The 23,126-nt window shown below is 31.1% G+C and overlaps 1 protein-coding gene and 1 long non-coding RNA gene across 4 annotated transcripts in view; one reads left to right on the forward strand and one right to left on the reverse strand.

Moving 5' to 3' along the window:
* Positions 1–4,184: 4,184 nt before the first annotated feature.
* LOC129796168 (serum response factor homolog) overlaps positions 4,185–23,126 on the forward strand; it is a 33,520-nt gene continuing 14,578 nt past the window's right edge. Inside the window, exons 1-3 of one of the 3 annotated variants that reach the window (XM_055837941.1) lie at positions 4,189–4,398; positions 4,673–5,204; positions 11,687–11,938. In XM_055837941.1, the coding sequence (XP_055693916.1) occupies positions 4,758–5,204; positions 11,687–11,938 (699 nt within the window). In that variant the 5' untranslated portion in view covers positions 4,189–4,398; positions 4,673–4,757. Of the gene's footprint in view, positions 5,205–11,686; positions 16,876–23,126 lie in introns of those variants that run through there. The other 2 variants (XM_055837942.1, XM_055837940.1) reach the window with 2 other exon arrangements.
* On the reverse strand, positions 16,228–23,043 carry LOC129796282 (uncharacterized). The gene is made up of 2 exons (XR_008751197.1): positions 22,610–23,043; positions 16,228–17,501 (listed from the first exon to the last, which is right to left on the reverse strand). It is a non-coding gene; the product is annotated as an uncharacterized LOC129796282 (long non-coding RNA).

Consider the following 23,126-nt stretch of genomic DNA (forward strand, 5'->3'; position numbering starts at 1 on the left):
GGGTTAAGGGATCTAATTTTCAGTTGTAGATTTAAAAAGAAATGCATTAAAACTATGGGAATTCTTTAAAAAAAAAAACGATTTTTCTTTAATCTTCGTAGGATTGATAAGTCGGCAGTATCCTGAAGGAAAATTAGAAAATTTTCAAATCATTTAATTTATCCAATTTTAGTGAGATAGACTAAAATAAAAACTTTATGAGTCATTAAAAGAGAATAGTCGATGTTTTGTGAAAAGAATCAAATTATATAGGTAGTTTTTGTTTATGTCTCTAGGCCTGATGAAAAAAGAATAAAGCCTTCGAAACGTCGAAAAAAATCAATCATCAAATTAGTTTCATAAAAGGAACATTTAGGGATTTTTGTATAGAAAATTGCAACAAGAATTTCTTAAAAAATGACTGGTAAGGAATTTATAGGATTTCTTGAAGATGCAAAAAGATCCCTGTCCCTCTTCGTTCGGGTTAATGAAGGACTTTATTCATTATTGTACATCTGTGCGAATTTTTGACGAACTGAAGAAATTTATCTTAAAAAACTAATTTATTTTTCTTATCTGTTCACCATGTACAGTAACATTCTATCTGGGATTCTTTTTTATTGGAATTCTTTCCTTCTCTACCTCGTGAAGTAACTAGAATTCACATTAGCTATTAGACAGATAGACGTACCTACTACATACATACAATAAAAGCCAACCTGTGGGATATTGCAGAATATCAAGCTGCGTAACGCGATCTTCTCTCGGGAAACGTGAAGATCTCTGAGCGATGGGAGGTTGGAGAGATGCTTTTTTATTAAAAGAAAAGCAAAAAAAAAAGTTAGCTGCAATTGAAATTCAAAGTAGGAAGTGCAGTGAGAAATCCCAGCCACACGTCACCGCTGAAGACTTGTTGGCGACATAATTTGTTGATTTCATTCCCACATTTGGAACGATGCGAACATTTTGTTGCAATGTGAAATACCATGACCAAGCATGGGGAACTATACTGGATATTTTTCTCGTTTGCTCTGCGTCTGCAAAATCTCCACTAAAATCCACACCATCCCAAGACGAGATTCCATCAGGAGTGCTTGGCTTGAATTGAATGATAAATTGATATCTTATGGGATCTTTATGTGATTTCATTTGTGACATGCAAGAGATATTTCTCATCTTTGGGTACTTCTCTATAATTTAAAAAAAAAGCAAAGAAAATTTGCTTGAACTTATTTTAATAAAACAGATAGTTTAGGTAAGGTGAAGATGATGGAATTTGGCATTTTTTGCTTTTCGTCTTAAGATATTCTTGTTGTAAAAGAGATCTTTAGTACAGTTTTGTAGATAATTATGATCTAAAAACTTCTTTTAGTTAAGTGAGTATTTAACCCTTTGATTCCAACTTAATTCTCCGTTATTTATCCTACAAAAAAGAAAGAAAATGGCAACAACTGAATTTCCTCGCGTCATCACATAACCTTAAATTTTTGAATTTTACTTTTTATCAACAACTATTAACAATTTCTTTGGGGAAAATCAGCAGTTTCATCTCTTAGTTCTCATTTATTATGTATTTTTCTTAGCAAAGAAAACAAAAAATAGTTTTTTTTCAAAATGTCTGCTTTCACGTCAACCATATTGCTATATTTTTGAATTTTCAGTTAATCAACAGTCATCCACTACTATGCTTATACTTGATAACATTATAGTGTGTTCACATAAAGCTTATTAAGCTTTTCAACTGAAACGTCATTAGAATCACGTGTATACTCTGTACAAAGTGTAAAGTAAAATTAAAGTTTAAGAAATCTAAAAAAAATCCAAATGGAACGTGAAGAATTAGATGCGTTGTTGATAAGAAGCATAGTGGAGGACAAGGCTCCTGTGATCCTCCACTGAATAACCGCAGGAGCACACTGGAGATTTTCTTTAAAGTCAAGGCTTCTTCTCTCCACCAGGATGGTAAGTGAGCTTTGGAGATGCCACAACAGTGGTATTTTATTAATGTTTTTTTTTGTATTTTTTTTCAGTAAAAAAGTCATCATTAAGAAGATGAAGGGTCATGTGCATACGACAAAATATATATCCCATGTGTATTGAGAAAAATCGTGTTCCAAAACTTTTCCCTTTTGTCGTTAATTGAGCCATACGCTGGCTATTATTTAGTTTACGGCACTGATTTTACGTAGAAAAGGCTATGTAGAAGCCGTTTTGACTAATAAATGTCCACTAAGAAAATGCACAGAATAATTATTGCGTAAGAAAGACCAAATATTTTAATGTTTTATTCAGATGTGAAAGGGTTAATTCAACACTGAATGACACTTTCAAAGGGAAAAACGAATTTTCAATTCTCTTACAAAAAGAGCTAATAAAAATAAAATCACTTGTTAATATATTTTGAAATCAAAAGAAGAAGAAATGAAATTGAATATTTTATTAAAATTCATTGCGTCAAAATTAAATCAAAGAGCGGATATCATAAAAGTAATGAGCAGAGGGTAAAAATAAAAAAAAATCATTGCTGAGAATATAATTTCAACAATATACCATGCGTGTAGTATATGTAGTTTTTGAACGGAAGAGGAAGTATATTCTTCATGTATCTACATATCGTATGCTGATCACGAATTTTCATTTCACAAGAAAAAAAGGCATGAAATAAAAGAAAATGCCAAAAATCTTGCAGCCACACGCAGTTTCTTTTATTGATCTTCAGCCTACGATCTATACGTTTTTAGTATAGTGGCGGTGATATTTTAGGCATGAAGAGAAGAGAAAAGCCAAAAAAACGAGGCGATAAAGAAATGATGGAAAAATTGTGAAATTGTGAAATAGGGACACACATCCACCTACACAATATTTGCTTCTTGCACATGTAGAAACTTGGCAGAAATTCGGAACAATATTATACTAATTCTGGGTGACGAAAGTTAAAATGTGTGTTTGATGGTCTAATAATAGGTCACCGCGCCACTGTGAGAGAGATCATGAGAGTGAGAGAGGATGCAAAACATTAATCAGGGCCAGTCAATGTGGTCCTCCTGATCCTCTTGATCTCAAAATACGATCACGTGGAATTTTATGTTTCATCTCTAGTTTTTCTTTTCCTAATTGTTGTATTTAAAATTTTTCTTTTTGTATATAAATGTTTTATTAAAAAAAATATATGTATAATACTGTACCCATAGGTGGGTAGTACATAGTGTAATCATATATTTACATAAACTTTATTTATGTATTTTTATGATCGCGACAATTTTGCACGATCGCACGATTGGTGCGCAATTTCATTTGTTGGTCGGCCGCGCGACGAAGAAGGTGGGATTTCTGTTCAACCTAATAAGGCCTATGTGACCATATATGGATCGACTGGTCTAAATATGGCATTTGGGCAGTCCCCAAGAAAATGAAACGCACACTCTTTGCACACACAGTGGGTCCCCACATACGATCACCCCAAAGAGACGTATTGGAGGTTCTTTGTGTGCAAAAGAGATGGTATTATGTGAAAAACTCCAACTATCTGACATCGGGAGGAAAATCTCTCACAGACTGATCTTCACTTCTGCTGCGATCTTCACCCACAAGAGAGCTTTCTTTCCACGCATTATCATGTTATCTCTCTTTAACAAAATTCTCTCAAACCTATATTTATGCTTGTATTTACACGAATGCATAGATCATTTAGAGAAAAAAATACGATCTCTCCCGCAATACTCTATTTTTAGAAGATTTTGCTATTTGTTGTTTTTTAGCGTAAGAAAAATATTTATGCTATTGTGATCTTTACGCCGTTTACGCAACTTGCGATCGTATCAATGAAGATCAATATTTTAAAAATAAAAAAGTGATCTTATATAAAAACGTTAAAAAGATAAATAAAAAAAGTTTTAAAAAATCATATAATTTTGGAAAGTTCGCCAGAGCGGTTTTGCGTACGGATCGATCGTATAGTGTGGTATAAGGTCGAATTACACGATCAGATCAAAAGAAGTTTATCTCTTTTTCACATGAAACAAAATCATGTGATTTTGCTGAAAGCTAGAATGAGATAGGTATAGTGGAATACATTCCAATTGGTCGAGAGTTTTCCATCTCATGCACAATGTAATCTCATCTCACTCATTTTACACACGCAAAAGGGAGTTTTCGTATTTTCTCTGTCTCACTTTGTTTGCCCGTTTATACGTTCGCGACAGGAGATATTGTCAATTCTATTGTAGCGCTCAGCTGTGTCAGACAGGCGCGCTTTTTAGGTGTTATTCAGTGACGTTTATCACGTCAAAACGTTAAAAGTAGCTTTTGTGCTGCGTGAAAACAGGCCCAGAGTCTGTGTGAAAATTTTCATCTGTCCTGTGTGAATTATATAGCACACAAGGTGTGATTTTGCGTGAGTTAACGGTGTGGTAACGAATTGTAAGTGCCGGGTTTCACCTTATTACGCATCATCCGGGAACCTCGTTTACTTTCTTTTCGTATTTTCAACAAAAATCAATGATTTCTTCTCTGAATGGTGTTTTCTTGTTTCTCTGATATCACCTTATTCTTCACTTCTTCACGGGGATGTTTGTGCTGTGCAATATCTAATTGGTTTTCCACCAGTATGAATTTTGACTTATTATCAATTTGTGATTATAAGTGAATGATTATTTTTTTTGGTTAATCCGGGTGTGACAATCATTGTTCCTAGGTGGCTGGATTAAAAGAAAATAGAAGAATAAAAGTCTTAAGATTGATTTTAACTGAAAGTTAAAGAAGAATTAAAAGAAGAAAAAATGGATCCAACCGGCGGGCGTGATTCACGGTACAATTTAAACTATAGTATGAGTATGTTGGGGGATAGTAGTGAAATTTATGGGAATCCCAATGTGACCCTTGCAAGACCCCCAAGTGGTGGTGGCTTGGGCCAAGTGATGAGTCGCAGTGGTGGCCTAATAAACTCAAATACACAGTGTGGGTCCCTCAGTCGTGGGCTCAAACGAACTAATTCCGAGTGTTTTGATGAACGCGCCATGGGGTCCCAGACGATGGGACTAGATGGATGTTCCGGTGGTGTTCAGGATGTTGTCGAAGAGGGATTTACGTCGTTGCAGCAGAAGAAATCACCGCCGAGCAATGGGAAAAAGACCAAGGGACGTGTGAAAATTAAAATGGAGTACATTGATAACAAATTGCGACGTTATACGACATTTTCAAAGAGAAAGACAGGAATCATGAAGAAGGTAAGAGATTATTTTTATTTATTTTTCTTTAAGCATTTTCATTCATTTTCTTCTTGAATTAATTTTTTTTGACAAGTATGACATAACCTAATCTACATTATATGGACCGAAGAAGTCCACCTTCAATACTAAAGCAGCTGTGTGCAGAATTTTACGTCTCTCACAGTGAATACAGCGCATGAACACAAATGAATAACTAAATATATCCATTTCACTCGAATACCACGGAATTTCCTATTTTTCTCTCATTTTTCCATATAATACACGTGTCATCTGACAACAATATTTGAGTTTGTAAGTGCGCGGGTTTTTTAATACATAGACAAAAATCTTTTGCGGAAAAACAAGAAACTTGCCCAAGATTTTAACGCCTACACTGCATAAACTTCTTTTTCATTCACAAACTATGATGATGAAAAAAAGAAACTAAAGATTAATTCAATTTGATATTTTTTTTGTTAGCATTTATTTAATTCAACGTTGCCCACGTGGTAATTAAGTCACTTGGCTAATTAGCTTTAACACCCACATAAATCGATGTCCAAGGATAAAATGCTTCAATGCAGCATCGCGGGTTCTTTTTAGCAAGTTTAAGTTCAAGGAAATGTGATATGTTTTTAGTTTTCTTGCGTTTTATTATGTATACCTATGTACATTTCTTACAGTAATATATCTTCAGTTATATATGAGTTTTATGTTTATTCATTCATAAATATATTCCTCCTACAATAATATTAACCCTTTAAGGTCCGCGCCTAAACTGCTGGGCCGATTTTGGAAATTTTGCTGTTTTCCAACTCATTGGGCGTAATTATACAGATTTTAGTCGAAAAAAAATTTTTCCAACTTACGGATTTTCCGGAAAAGCTTTGGGTCAGCATATGACCCAATGGACCGCAAGGGATACAAAACACGGATTTTTGATATTCACAATTAAGAAACACTCTGTGTCCGTGGCCGGTAATGTTACCCCCAAGGCGCCTCGGAAGCACCCTGGGATGAACTACAATGAGATTCAGACCGACCAGAAGTAGTTTGGTCAGGATTTTCAGTGTCATCCCAGGTAAAGGTTCCTCTAATCACACACCTTGCCACGGTTTTGTGGTTAATTTACCACTTATTTACCACATATTTGAAGAAAACTTAACAGAATAGTAAAGGAGAATACCTATTCCTCCATCACAGCACATCCCAGCCAGAGATTCTGGCCAGGAAATCGCTCAAATCACTGAAATTCGGGGCTCATTCAGCCACTTCTCCACACTATAAACACGCACCTTGTCACGGTTTTGCGTTAAATTTATCACTTATTTACCACAAAATTGCATTAAACTTAACACAACACTAAAGGAGGATACCCATCCCTCCATCAGAACACATCCTGGCCAGAGATTCTGGCCAGGAAATCACTCAAATCACTGAAAATCCTGGCTCATCCAGCCACTTCACCGCACTGTTTATGTATGGGAAATGAGTTGTCAAAAATTACGCGTTTTGTATCCCTTCCCGGCCATTGGGTCATATGCTGACCCAAAAAGTTTGGAAAAGCGTTTTGGAAAATTGGTTCGACTTTCAAGGTTCCCATAAAGCAATTTTTTCTTGTTATTTAGTCTATTTATAAGATTCAAGTCGATTTAGACTATCGGAAAATTATAAAATAGAAAAAAAGACTGATTTTCAAAGTGATGAAAATCGACCAATTTTTCCCAAGTTTGGTGCAAAAAATCGACTATAAAGGAATTTATTGGACGAATCAAAAAAATATGTCTTGAAAGGTTGATCCTTTAGCTTTATACTGGCGAAGAAAGCATCCAAAAATATTAACTAGAAGTATCTCTAAAAAATGATTTTCGTTTTGGGTCAGGGTATGACCCAAAAAACGTTAAAGGGTTAATGGGATTTGTACAATTTAATTAATCACTCATTTTCATTTAGATAAAATTTTTTTTATTGCTTTAACCCTTTTTCCCGACAACTTAAAAAAATATTCTGTAAGGAAATACATATTTGAAAACAAATATTTACTTTTGTTTTTCACCCTGTCTCGAAAGGGTTAATATTATTTGAATTATTTAATTCTTTAATGAGTTTCATGACTATATTGGATCATATACTTTTAAGCATCTATTAATTTATTAATTTAATAGAAAAAAGTTTTGCAATTTGCAATTTAACCCTGTCGCATTCAACATGAAACAAATGATCAAATAATTTATTCTGATAAAGAACTTCGAAGGCCTTTCTCTATGAAATTATCTTATTTGATTTCTTTTAAATAAATTCAAGAAAATATAATGTTTTAATTTGTATTGGATGAGAAGGGTTAACAAAGAAAATGCTTTAAAAAAAGGAAACTTTAAGAAATCGTTTTTTTTTAAAGATTGGAGACTCAAGAAAATAAATAAATAAATTTTGACAAAAAAGACCGATATCTCATGTTGTCATGAAAGGGTTATTTGCATAAACTTTCTCTGTGGAAGTATTTTCTTTTACTTATACGTAATACTTAGTTCATTATAAAGTTCTTAACTAATATTAAAAATCTATAAAATTCATAAATCCAATCCAATTGACGTAAAAGGGTTAACTATCACATAGTGCCCAACATCAGATCCGATTGACAATTGCTAAATTAAAAAAATGTATATGAATTTGTAATAATAAATCTATCGATATGATCATACTACATGTATTTAGCCCTCAAAACGTTATGTTTTTTTTGCTTAAGGAATTTCATCATGCCTTGTATGTAGCTAAAGAAAAAAAAACAAGATATATGTAGCCGATATATTCTCTCTAATTGTCCAAATCAAACGCTTTTGCTCGTTCAAATAGTAGAGACGAATAATGGGTATGCGAAGAATAAGAGAATTTATAAAAGAGATCTCTATGAGTTTGTAGATGTGAATCTTTCGACACTTTTCTTTTAGCACTTTCCCAATCAATTTGGCGGGAACCACATGGTTACATTCATGTTCATTTCCTCAATGCTATAGCCCATTTAACTTGCATAAAATTCATCCATCACCTTATTTTCCCGATAAAGATGCAAATGTGCGGATTTATTGATAAATTACCCAGTCCAGTGGCATCAAATAATGCCTCTCAAGAACCATTTGGATGCGTCAAGTGCAGAACGCGATGATTTTCTTTTCTCATCTGACCCGCGGCGGCGCCTGTCAATGGCTTTTTATTATTATTTTGTGTACACATATTATTACATGCTTCTCCGTTTCTTTAAGCTCGTTTTCTTGATCTCTCCCTCCCTCTCTTCATCTTTTCTTATTCTCTCCCTCGCTCTTTGTTTGATCTTTTGGCAAATTTAACGGCTTTTTTATGTCTTATTTTTTAAATATTTTTTTTCGCTTTTCTAATTTTTGATTTTTCTTCCTTTCTTTATGTGTTTTATGAAATCTGATTTTTATTTGTAAATGATATAAATATTCGTGATTTTATCAATACATTCAGCATTTGTATAATACTGCAGCATGTATTATATTTTACGTCTTTTTAAATAAATAATTACAGTCGTAAAGAAATACCCAACTGGTTTACATTGGGTACATTGACATTTCTTTAGTTCCGGCTAGAATTTAAAGAGATTAGGTACTTATTTATTGCTGAAATTGATCATAAAAATTAGAGAACAACTACTTCTTTATTTTCTAATAATGCTTAAAAAATAATAAAGATAAAAAATAAATATTTATCTTCTTCCCTAAAGCTTTTCTCTAATAAATTTCCCTAAAATTTATCGAACGAGAAAAGCCGTTCTGTCTTTAAATATTTTTTATATTGATTGCAAAAATATGATCACTATATTAGTCAATACTTGCCAGCCGGGTCAATGTCAAACAAGAGCTTTTGTGACATTTTTTACGCCTTGAGGTGCTGTTTAGTCCAAGATGAGTTAAATGGCATTTTTTTCATAAATTCTTTTAAATTTTTTTTTATTTATTTCAATTTCATCACGTTGCTCATCAAAATTATTTAAAAGGAATGAATCTGGGAATTTAAAAAAAAAGATGACTTTACATTGTCATGATTGAAAGGGTTAAGTAGTTAAGGTCTAGAATTACAGATGTTTTCTCCTTGAAAATATTTTACCTACACCTTGACAATTTCCAGAATTCTTTCAAAAATAGATTTAGAATAAGAGATATTTTTCAATATTTTTTGGAATAGAATTAATTTTGACCTAAAAATTAGGTTGCCATGAACAAAAATGAACAGAGTCCTTTCATTTTCCTATTTTATAAAGACTTTTCTTGTAGAATAGATATTTCTAGTAGTAGAATATTTATTTTCAGTAGTAGAATATTTATTTCATAGTATGTACTGTTGAAGAAAGAACTTTAAAAGAAGAAAGAAGAAAGAATTTTAAAAATTAAATATAGAATAAAAGGAAATGGGTCCAGGAGTATTGGGGAAAGTTGGAAAATAAAGAGAAAGAAGTATTGCAAAATCTCGACAAGAAATAAAATTTTTTCCATGAAAGAGGAAGATTTGAAGAAGGAAAATTTCAGAAAATCTTCTCAAAATTCTTCAATAGAATTCGCTAAATTCTCCCTTTTTCTTGTCCCACGAAAACAGCGATATTGGTTTATTTAAATTGGGAAAAATTAAATTACCTGTGGGAATTCTCACAGCTTCCTTTACATGAGGAGGAAATCGATTTACCCACTATATATCTCCATTGGTGGTGTATTTGTAAATTATTCTTATTAAATACCATCACAACCGTCGTTTGCTATTGAGGAAATTTCCGGTTGCCGGATTGGATTTATCGCGGGTACGGTGGTGGCACTGTATCAGGAAAGTGTGCGGATATAGAGGTGAGGGAGGTGATTCCATGAAGAAGTTTTTAAATGAAAACCACATCAGTCTTTTTGCGTTTTATAGAGAGAAAAATTTATTTCGTCTCCATTGAAGCCACAGTTTTTTTTTAAATCAATCAAACTTCTTTCTTTCTTCTACAACAACGGACCAAGTGGTGTGAAATGGAAGCTGAAGAGCGGTAGGGGGAGAGCTTATAGTGAAGCTTCAAAAGCCTCCAGACAAGGAGAAAAAAATGAATATCACAAATTAGGATTGAAAGGTGGTGAATTTTGTGGTAGTAAATGGTTGTGGAGGTAGGCTAAATTGTGAATTTTGAAAGATTTTTAACAATATGGCCGTTATGTGCGATAGAAAAAATGTGTAGGTATGTTGTATTACATAAATAATTCTGTTGAAGTTGATTTTTTTGTAGAAATGAAAAATGGAAGAGAAGATATTTATCATTTATGAATACGATACAAGGTATTTTTAATAAAAAAATGAGGTAAAAATTTCTTTTGGTAAGAAGAGAGTTCTAATTCTAATTGTAGAGAATTTTTTAGTGATGATGTTAAAGGATATTACACACAATATATGGAAAATCTCTATAATTTTCTACGGTGTAAAAGCCTTTTTTTCTTACAATTTTTCTGTTAAAAGATTTTTTTTGGTATTCTGCATAAAATCATATAAGATTTTGAAAGTTTATTTCTTTCATTATTTGTTCTTTTAAAAGAAAATTACTTCTCCAAGGTTTTTTTTAGAGATCTTTCTTTCTGGGAAAACAAACTAATCCATTTTTCTTTTAGGAAACTACAATAGAACAATTTAAAAACATCAACTGTTTAAATCTTACAACATTTAAGTTGTAAGAAAATAAAAGATTTTTAACAGAATCGACCATATTTATTTAACTTTTACAATTTGGTGGAGGAGTTAAGATAATCAAACCTTTTTATTTATAGTATATTTATAGAAAATTAAAGGTTTTTCCTGCCAATTAATATTCAATAATACATTAAAACACAATGAAATTTTAATTTTTAATAAGAAGAATATAATTTTCAAAGCATATTCAATTAAAATTCACACAATTTCCCATAATCTTTGAAATGTATAAATTCAGAATAAAATATGTATCAAACCATTTTCATTAATCTCTTAGGCGTGCAGATTTATTGTATGGAATGAATTGTTGTGTGTAATGGTATATTCGGGGAAAATCGACGCTGTGTCACATCCAACGAGGAAGCAAAATGGTGTTGCTTCGCCGACGCCACTAGTTTTATAAATAAAACGCTCATGCGAACTAAAAAAGAAACAAATTGCCATTGCGTCCTGATGTGAACGAGAAGCGTCCCAATTAAATACATTTTTTCCTCGTTGCTTATTTTCGTTTTTCAAGACATTTTCTATTTGGGGAAGTAGAAATTATCTAAATTTTCGTTGATTTTACATTTTCTTTTACGCATTTTCATTGGGTTCTACAAGTTCTTTTCTTATTTGAAAGATTTGTAAGAAGTCAAATGAAATTTTGTTATGAAAAATCTCTAATTTTTCTCTCATGGAAATTCCTTTAATGCAATGTTGCAAATTCATAAAAAACATATTTAACGGTGAAAATAAAACCTTAAAAAAATAAATAAAAATAATTTCCATTGCAGGCTTATGAGCTATCAACGTTGACGGGGACACAAGTTATGCTGCTGGTGGCATCAGAAACGGGTCACGTGTACACATTTGCCACACGTAAATTGCAGCCTATGATCACATCTGAAGCGGGAAAGGCTCTCATTCAGACATGCCTAAATTCCCCGGATCCACCAAGTAGCACCGGGGCGGGTGATCAGAGAATGTCCGCCACGGGCTTCGAGGAGACAGAGCTGAGCTACAACATCGGTGATGAGGACTCCAAAGTAAGACAGTTAGTTTATGGTCATGGGCACCATGGGCATGCACATTTAGGGCATCCTCAGGGGCACTATGGGCTCGAGCAGGGGTTGATGCAGCAACCATTTGGTGGTGGTGGTGGTGGTGGGCAAGCATCACCACTATCGCATGCATCCCCATATGCCCCCCATTCTGGTCATACGCATCATGGGCATGTTCCGCATCCCCATGCAACGCACATGAGTCATGCACATGCACAACGGTAGTGAATTCATTGAGAGGTAAAACCCCTACAATGAGCATGCTCGGCGTGCCCTTAAGTAGTAGCTTCCATTTTTTTTAATTAAATTAAATTAAATTGTTTTTTTTTTAATATGAGATCTCAGAATTTCTCAGAAAACACAACAATTAGATTATGTATGTAGGTATGTAATAATAGTTGAAATCTGTTGCTTAGGTATATTTTATTCTTCTACAAAGAAGGATGGATTCTTTTTAAAAATACACATAGTGAATAAAATACATATTTAGAATGTTTTTTTTTTAAATAAATGACTAGTGCCACAAGGAGAGGATAGGTACTTAGAGGCTGGTTTTTACACATGTCTCTATAATAGAATGAACGTTTGACTGTTGCGCTGAAATGTTGAAATGTTATTATACTGTGAAGAGTCTTGTTTAAGGTTTTTTTCTCAATAAGAACGATTCGTTAAAGGAATCTCCCCATCAAACATTCCCAATGTTTGCTAAAGGATGTATTAATTTTATTTACAATTCATTAGCTATTCATCTTTTTCATTTACTAATGTAATAAGAAAAATAAAAAAAAACCAAATAACATTCCATTGTGTCTTTCCATAATTTATTGCAATTGCCGTTGCCATATTTTGAAATAAAATTCCTCAAAACTCTTTTTTTTAAATCTGTTAATTGTGATTGTTTTATATGTATGTATATCGAAATAGTAGGATATGTGTAGCTTTCAGGATAATTATCATGTCTTATAGGTTATTTTCCTGATCACGGTATTGTCACAGAGAATCCTTGAACGGATAGGAAAATGAGAAAATATATTAAAACTCTCATGTTATGAAAATAATGGATGAGTGGTCATTATTTTAGCAAAGAAATTTTTTTAATGAAAATCCGAATAAAATATCACAAAATGACAATTTCTAAAATAATTATTTTAGATGCCTCACAAATGTGATATATCTTGAATATATCTACGGTTATGTGCCTACATAAATATTGATTTGTAGCTATTGTTGAATTTTTATTCCAAATGACTTCATTTAACAATAGGAGAACGTAGCCCAATTCAGATCTGACCTCTTAAGGTCTTTTTCAATCCGCGATTACTTAAAACTGAAAAAAACTTTAAATATAGAAAGTAATGGGAGTTAAAAGAGCATTTAATGGACTTTAAAATGGTACCTTTAAGAATATTGCTTTTATACCAATTTTTCTCATTCTGCGTGGACCTTTGGAGGTCCGAATTGGGCCACGTTCCCCTACTATTGACTTCAACTTTGAAACAGATAAAAAAATTTGATTTCTTTGAAAATGAAGTTGATAGTTTTCAGTATTTGGAGAATATTTGATATATTCAAAGAATTTTGATAATACTGTATGGCTTTTTACAACCATTAACACTTTGAGGGATCATTTTAACCTCAAGCTTTGATGATAATTTTATTTCAAATAGAAAATTCTTTTTAAAAATTTTTTTGGAGAACCTAAAATAATTGATATTACCTCAAGACATACTGATATATAATTTATCATGATTGGTTAAAGAAATATTTTTTTTCTGCGACGAATATAAAAATCGAATTGGCTACGTTGTCTAGCAAAATTCTTCAATGGCTCAGAACATAAACTTCATACTTTAACTTTTTAAAATTCTATATAAAATTTTTGTGAATATTGTTTAAAATATCCCTGATACATCTTCTACAAAATAAATTAAAATAAATTAATTTTTACTAATTTTTATTTATTGAGACATACATAAGCTCTTGCAGCACTAAAAGACAATATTTTCAGCCAGATCAGTGTTTAATTTTTTATTTCATTTGCATTATGATTTAGACATACAAAAAAAAACAAAATCACAAATAAATATTCATAACACTTTTCCAATATCTTCACTGTCTTATTGTGGAGATGAAAAAGGGAATTTGTGACCCATACTTATAAACAATGAAGGAAAATTTTTATATATGTAAAAGCAAAATGGCAAAAATCCAAAAAGTTCAACAATAAATAAAAATTAAGGTAATAATTTTCGCAAGTAACGGCGAAAAACTGCTAAAAAAAATTAAAAGAATCCACCCACACTAGTTGGTCATTTGGCGCCAAATACTTTCTGTTGTCATCAATTAGCATTAAAGCAAATAAAGCTATGAGCAAAAAGATGATCATTTCTCCACCTCCAGAGGAAATTTTCTTTTTTCCCCCAACTATTATTGCGTTATGTATCTGTGTAGCTTTATATAAAACACAAAAAAAAGAAATTACATGGATTTTTTAATACATATAATTTACAAAACTTTCTATTTCGATGGGCTATCTTCCTTTTAAATCTTAACCCTCGTAAAACGATATCTTAATTGGTTTATAAAATCAATTAGTTAAATCCTGATTTTTTTCAATTCTCTTAACTTAAAATTATTTTAAACTTTAAAGCCTATTAAAAACACATTTAAAAATTATCTAAACAACAAATCATAACATTTAAACTAATTTTTCATCATCAAACACATTTTGCAAAATTTTCATTCCACAAAGATTTTTTTACACCTACATATGATTTATGTGTATATATGATTGATAGGATTAAAAAAAATTGTGCAGACTTTACACTACGAGTTTCGGTAGTTTATTTTTAATTTACATGATAATATGCATCGGAAAAAGATTAAAAACACAAGTCTAGTCAATTTTTTTATGAAGAATTAAAAACTGTATGAATTCAAATAGACAATGTAGATTATAATGAGCGATGTACTACACAATATAAGGTAAAAAATATATGAATAAGAAAAAAATTAAAAATAAATATGGAGAATGTAAATTCAGGAAGGCAATACTAAGGAAAAAAATTGCAAAAAAATAAATTGATTTAAGAAAAAAAGTATCTATCTTTTAAATGGTTAACATTATGGAAAATTGTGGTTAACAAGTATGGAAATATTTTTTTGATTCCCCGGAAAAATGTAGCAAAAATTTGACTTCTCGGTTTTGTAATGAAAAAATTTCCTTTTACACTTTCTTAGAAATATTATCCTTCTTCTAAGAAATGTTCTAATTCAAAATGACGAAACTTACATAAAAGTTAAAAGTATGAGATTAAGTAAACTGGAGTAAAATGACGAAGTTAAAGGTGAGAAAATGTCAAAACGTATTTAAATACGTTACATGTAAATGAAAGGTGAAAAAAAAACTTTTTTAGTCTGAGATTAATTAAATATTAAGTAAGAAATTAATAGAAAAGTCTATTAACGCGTTTTTTCGTCTAACCCTCTACGTATTCTCTTACGTTCTAATGTGGGTCCGCTAAATTAGTAATGTCAAAGGTTATGAACACTAAATCTGTCAAAAAATTAGCGTCAGATAATTTGAAATATCCCTGTACAAATTAGACACGATTTTTATGTCTAATTACTCATGAATGATTTGGAAAAAACAAAAGACTATCCTTAGTATTGACTTCGCTGATTTAATTTAAAATCCTTGTAATAGCTGTAAATTTTTTTTAAAAAATGTTTTTAAAAATAAATGTATGTATATTATATAATATAATTTGAAAGACAAAAGAATTGATAGACGAATAAAAGGAATTCTACAATAAATGAAAAAAAGGATTTTCTCATACAATGTGGGAAAAGTGGCACAGATTGAATTTGCAATGTTGCCATATTATTCGGTTAAATGCAATTTTATCTGCAGCGCGTGCCAAGTAGTCTGAAGAAGTTCTCTACATATACAATTTATGTATCATTCACGCGTTCAAGAATAATTCATAGTGACACGCGCGAGCGTTGACATTGAATTTTGCAAGAGAAAATATTGCCTCTGTATTGCACAGAAGCTCGTTTGACTAAAAAAATTTTATATTCTTTTCAATTTATAAATTAATACTTTTCTTCAAGATTTTTTGAAGTAGGTACAAAATTTATTTACTTACTTGAATATGAATATCTTACTGGAAAATTCTGCAATTTACTGTTGACTTTTCTTGGCAAAATCTGGAACTGATTTGAGAATGTAGAAAAAGACGACGCATGATGAGGAAAGAAAATAAATTACATTCCTTCAAATTTACTTACATATTTATTATCTTTATTGTTTTGGCGACTATGTTAAATATTTCACTCCATTTCGCTCACAAAATAAAACAAGAGAATAATTGAAAATTTATTGGAATATTTACAAAATACATACAATCAGTATAAGGAATTAAAATTTTCTTGTAAAAAATCTTATCTCACATTTTTAAATTATTTTAAACAAATTAATAATACTCTTTCCCAAGTCAAGAATATATTTTTTTAATAGTTAAACGAATCTAATTTTGAATAAATTCATTTTCTATTTTTTTTTTCAATTTAAAATACTTTTCATGAACTTTTATTAAAATCTGTTCAGTAGATTTTTTGCAAATAATAAAGCGGTTGAATTGGCAGCATTTTTTTCGAAACGTAGATCAAGACATTTTCACCTAGTCCGAGACGTTGTCAAGACGGCATAATGAATTAGTTTTCCCATCTTAACCCATTTGATGCTAAAATTCGGTTTCATAACCACCGATAAATAGAATCTCTTTAAAAATACCTAAAATTTATCATTAATTTTTTTTCGGGACAATTCTTTTTCATTTTTTTGTCTCCGAAAAAATTTTAATTTAATTTGGATAATTTTTAACATTTTCTTCTCGGAAAAAATAAATAAATTAAAATTGAGAAAAATGAAAAATGAAACCGATCATATAAAAAACCTACTGACCGTGAAAAAAGTTTAAAAAGAATGAAAATATACAAGGCAAGTACATAATTAAAAAGCCCGTTATAAACCCTCGTTGTTGCAAACGGGTTAGAAAATATTTTAAGGGATTAAAATAAAATATTTTAATTGCCTTCAAAATTAAAAAAAAATCATTATAAACTATTGAAAAAAAGTTTTAAAATATATTTTTTTAATTGTCAATCTTCAGACATGTTGGCATTGCGATTTTTTAGTAGATATTTTTTAGGATTCCTTTAAATGAATAACTATTACCTTGTTTAGTCTGTTTAGTGATGTTTTTTTAAGTCAATTTGTGCATTTTGCGATATCAATAAGATGTTAATAAAAAAATGAAAATAATGGTTATGAATTATTTATGATAAATAAAACACTCGAAAAAGTTGATTATTTATTTAAAAAATATATTACATAATTTATTTTCATCTCTTTTCATAAATAGTTCTAATCCTTCATAACAGCCCTTAATCATCTTCGGTCGTTATTAATTAAAACAGTTCAGTCTCAAAAGAGGTTTGATGAATCCCTTTAGAATATGAAGGATGCCTCATTGTAGCGTATCTATAAAAAAATATAATAGAAATTATGTGATAAGAATATTTAAATAAAAAAAATTAAGGTTGAATGAAATAAGACAAAAGGAATATTTTTAATAAATATAGTAATTAATTGTAGATATGTATGTATATAAAATTGACAAGAAAGACGTAAACAAGGATTAAAAAAAAGCTAAAAATAATCTACTTCCTAATGGAATGGATTAATGTGATCTAAGAGAGCTTTTTCGAAGTCTTTATTTAACCTCTCAAGTCATTTGATTTAAATAGGAAAGTATTTAAAAAAAAAATAGGAATAAAATACAAAAAGGAAAAAATTGAGAAATTTTGTAACAAAATATATATTTTATTGAATCTAAAATATACGGCTGATCGCAATCATCTTGAGGAGAGCTCCAAGTGTGCACACACAGAGACATGAGAGCAGTGGGAACGAAGGCATATAGTGTATGTTGTATACTGTTTGGGAGAGTGGGAAAAGAAAACCGCCGCGTCGTCGCGATCAACAAAATCGCGCGAACAATCGACCGCCCCATTGGAAAGGCCACATGGTGGACAAGTGGTTAATTTGCAGCCCGAAAGCCACCCCCGCACATTGAATGATCCTAAAAGTCATATGTTTTCATCATAAACAACAAATGTGCAGCATCAAATCGCTTTTTGGGGTTTGCGTGACGTAGATTAGCCCCCGTGTTTAACCATGTGCAATCCTTATTTGGAAGGTTGCTGGCTTTTATTGCCGAATGACGATGTGTGTACAATTTCTTTGCCACTCTACTCTACCAGAACATGTACTTTTTTTTACATTTCCATCTTCTCTATACTTCTCTCTTACATCGTCTCTGTTTTCTCGTAGGTCTTGCGCGGTTTTTTTATTCATTCACACTTGTTAAGATATATATGTACATAAAAGTATGTAGTTAAAAAAGATCAAAAACTGCGTTCAATATTACCACATTATGTGGAAATAAAAAGTTATTTGAGTATATAAATGACGGCATACTTTTTACTATCTTTTCTTTTTTTTTTTGAAAAAAAAAAGAAGTTTCTCAAAGGAGTTTTTTTGGTAGTGTTTTGACTTCTAAAAATATTCAAGAAAACGGCTATTTTCCACTAGAATCAGGTGAATAAGAATTTTATGCAAGAATGAATAGACTCCTTTAAGGGGGGTCTCTTGGGCAAATTGTTGGAATTGACATATTTTTAATGTTTTCATTTTTCTTAAGGTTTTTCTTAAACTTGGTTTTCCGATGTTGATTACATTTGTAGCCCAATTATTGAAATATAAGAAAATCACTTTTCGCCATCTTGTGATTTTCCACCTTTTTACAGAACTGCCTTAAAACACAAATGAAGGTTTTTCTCAGGATCTACCGTATGGATTTTGATGGGGTAAGAAAGCAAATGAAAGAGGAGATACCAATGCAGATTTTGATAGACCAGAATTTTGAAATTCCACTCTGGGACTGAGAAAAGTGGAAAAATGTGATTTTTGTTCAGATATTTTTGACGTTTTTCCACTTTTCTTAGTCCCAGAATGGAAATTCAAAATTTTGTTCCGGTACATTTTCCACTGACATGTTCTCTTTTATCTGCTTTTTACCCCATCAAAATCCATCCAGTAGATCCTGAGAAAAACCTACCTTTGAGTTTTGAAGAAAATCACAAGATGGCGTCGCACATAAGATGGCGGAAAGTGATTTTCTTAATCTTCAATAATAAGTCTTTAAATGCGGGTAACACTTAAAAACCGAGTTTAAGAAAAACCACAAGAAAAAAAACATTTAATTTCACCAGTTCTCAAAAGAGACCCCCCTTAAACAAACGAGGGCTGCATTGTAAAACCGGCTAAGTCGGTTCGGAGCCCATACCGACTTAGCCGGTTTTACAATGCAGCCCTCGCAAAGCTACTTTTTGGGAAAAATTTTCTATCAATTAATCATAAATTCAAAATAATTCTACTGGAAATAAGAGCAAGTTCCTCTACAATTAAGAGTCATGTCCTATCATGAGAAAAATAAAAGGAATATTTAATAATGAAAAAAATGCAAGTTCAGCATCGTCAAGTAGGGTATTTTCCAATAGTTGCGCGGAGTCCCTTTATTGGTGCAGTTTCTCGATAATCACACACAATCGAACACAGTCAACAACTGAGCTTCGTGCAGAATACCAAATTGGACTTCACGAGTGTTATAGGATTTTTTATTTCTTCACTTAAATTGCATCGGCGGGAGTTTGGGCACAAAAAAAGAGCAGGAATACGGAGATGACAAAAGGAATTTCGTTAGCTGAGTGAGGGAAGCACATTTTAGTGATATAAAATGTACAATTCTTCATCGTGAAATAATTTATTTTGTCCCTTTTTAATACTTTCGAGTATAGGGTAGCGATATTGTAAAATTCACGTCATCAGATACTCAAGTCCTCTCCAAACAGTTTATCTCTGTCATTTTACCCACAGGCATATCGCCCTCACTGACTTATCGGTGAGTCACACACGTACGCAGGTTCTCATGTTCCGAATTCCGTGGAGACGCTCGCGAGATTGTTGTACGCTGGGAGCTTTGTGGCATTCTTTCAATGCTAATCGCCATCGTAACTGGCTCCCGATATATTCGCCCCAGCATAAAATGCACAAGAACGCATTATTAAATTATGTTAGCACAAGAATATACACAACTTGAAATAAAAAAGAACAACAAGAAAATCATCTTTGTCCCCTCGTGAAGGTATTCGAAAACTTCTTGATCAATAGAGTTCCTAATCTTTCGTTTGAGAATTGATTAAAGTGTAAGCTAGTAGTGGAATTTTCGCGTTAGAATGAAATTTCATTAAAAACGTGAGCTAATGAGGACACTAAAGCGTCTAAAGAAAAGCTCAAAATTGTCTTAGAGATAGTTAATGGACGGGAAATTCTTTACAAGTACTTTGTTCAATCTTTTTGAGAAATTTGATACTTTGATATTTTCCTAAAGCCTTTTCCGGCTATATTCATTCAGATTTTCTTTTATAAGACATTTAAAACTGGATTTAGATATATGATAATTATTTTTGGTTTGCTAAAAGTTATTGTTTAAAGGAGTCTATTCACTTTTGTTCCTGCTTATGGATTTTATCATCAAGATTATTAAGACAATAAATTAAAATTTCTTCGACAGTAAAAAAAAAACATTTCCAGAAAAACCCAAAATATTTCTCAGTTTCCTCTGAAAAATTATTGGGAAAAAATCGAGAAAGATTTTATTTAAAATAAGAAAGACAGACTTCCATTGAACCTTGTTTTTCCTTTGAATTCATAAAACAAATGCTTTATAGAATTTATCTTGAAAACAAATAAAGCTCTCAAACTTATTCAAAATAATGGGGCAAATATTTATAAATGAAAAAAATATTAAAATGTATAATACAATATATTTTATAAAATATTTTGTAAAAATAGATTTAAAAAAATATTATTGACAAGATTTTATAAACAAAATAAAGTCTCTGCTCTTGTCTTCTTGTACTTGTTTTCCCTCTATTAGACTTACTCACGAGGGATTTTATGAATTTTAGTCACGTCGTGACGCATATATACAAGAAAATGCATTGGCGTTCATTAATAAAGAATAATATAATTACTGCTAAAGCAATTTAACGACAGTTCCGCCGACTCCCTTACATTTAAGAACGAGGATTTAATATTAATTGCACCATTGTTTGTATGTTTGTATAGGTAACAGTTTTTTTTGATCGCGGAAATGGTCAGCAATTTCCGTTTTGGATGTCAATTTATATGCAGATATTATATACCTACATTTTATATATTCAAAACACTATTCTCAATAAATGATGAATTGTAAATCGATAATCTTTCAACGGCAAATCTTTGATTAAATAGAATGAATAAAATCGAAATTGTAAAATTTTTCCGAAGTTTTCTTTAAATATCTTTTTTTACTTCGTTCAAAGTTAAATTTTTAAAATTTCTCATAAAAGCTCTCTAAAATTAAAAGCTTAATTTTATAAGAGACAAAAAGAATTTTGGGGAAATCCTAAATGAATGTAACCCGTAGGGGAGGGCGGGGCTAATAAAGTCACTTAAGGGTTTGGAAAAAGCCAAAAATATCATATTTCCTAGCAAGATAGAACAAAATGATCTGAGAAAGAGTTATATAGGGCAGTAAATTTCCTAAAGAAATGAGCAATACATTTCGCTTTATCTATTTGGGAAATATTATATTTTGAGCTTTTTCTAAACCCTTAAGTGACTTTTTTAACCCCGCTCTCCCCTAATAATAAAAAAAATAATTTTAGTTCACCCACTAATATGCAAAATTAGTGAGTAGTTTTTTATTAGAAAAAGCTCTCTCTAATAATTTATTCTACATAGAACGTTTAGAGTATATTAAAATTCTTTTAAAATATTTGATTTAAATATTAGAACAATAAACAAACATTCAATATTTATTTGAATTATTTTGTAAAATATTTTTAAAATATTTAATTAAGTCTATCAAGAAATTTTCTTTGTTTTTCCTGGACCTGGTTTGTCCCTGGTCGTCGCCAGGGGTAGAAAATTTCGTCCAAATTTTACCCCTGGCGAAGACCGGAAAAACAAAGAAAATTTTCTTCACGCAAAGTTTAAACACAAAGTCTATCAAGAAAGTTCCTTAGGTATTGTAAAAAGATTAAGCCTATATACTAAAATAGAATAAGAAAGATTCTGTTTGGAGACATTTAAATTTCCGACGGTGGAAATATAAATAAAACATGAAAATATACTAAAATATAGTCAAATATTTTTTTAAAAAAATCTAATGGCTTTAAGGCAAAAACCATTGTAGAAAGAAGTATTGTAGAAAAAAAATGGTTAATTAAAAAAAATATCAAAGAAAATAATAAAACGCTGCGAACAATTTTAATTTTTTTTACACAAATATTTTCTTTTTAGTCTAATTCTTATAATTAAAAATAACAAAACTTCAATCATTATTTTGATATGAAAATTAATTTAAGACATTTTTTGTAAAAAAAACGTGTATCATTCCGATTAGAGGCAATTTACAAAAATTAAATTAAAATGAAAAAAATAATTAATAACAATAGAAGAAAATTGTGAAAGAAACTTACCAGAAAAAAAGACTCATTCTTCTCTCTCACGTCGGGTCCATTGAATTGGCACAAAATGTACGTTGAAAAGATGGTATTGGTATGTCTTTTACATCTTGCTTAATAATTCAAAACAATCATATGCCCATCTGGTACAAAAAATTCATAAAAAACGGCTTAAAACAAATAATTTAGTGGAAATTTTGAATGGAACTGAGAGAGGATTGAATAAATAATTGATTTATGTGAAAATTTAATGAAATCACTTAAATTTAATGATATTTTTAATATATTAGATCTCTAAAACAAACACGAATATTGGGCTAAAAACGCGGTGTAAAGATCGCGACTCGCGCATCGAGACATGCGCTCTGTACGCCGGCTGGACGACTACTGACCGCGAAAGACATATATGTGGCTCTGTTCGTTTACCCACGATCGTATTGCATGTGATGATGATACCGTCTCTGTTCAATATATGTTGTCGCATACTTTTTTATTGATTGACAGAGATGTAAAAAGAAATCCCACTGTTGTT

This window comes from Lutzomyia longipalpis, chromosome 4, assembly GCF_024334085.1.
Source record: "Lutzomyia longipalpis isolate SR_M1_2022 chromosome 4, ASM2433408v1".
Lineage (NCBI taxonomy): Eukaryota > Metazoa > Arthropoda > Insecta > Diptera > Psychodidae > Lutzomyia > Lutzomyia longipalpis.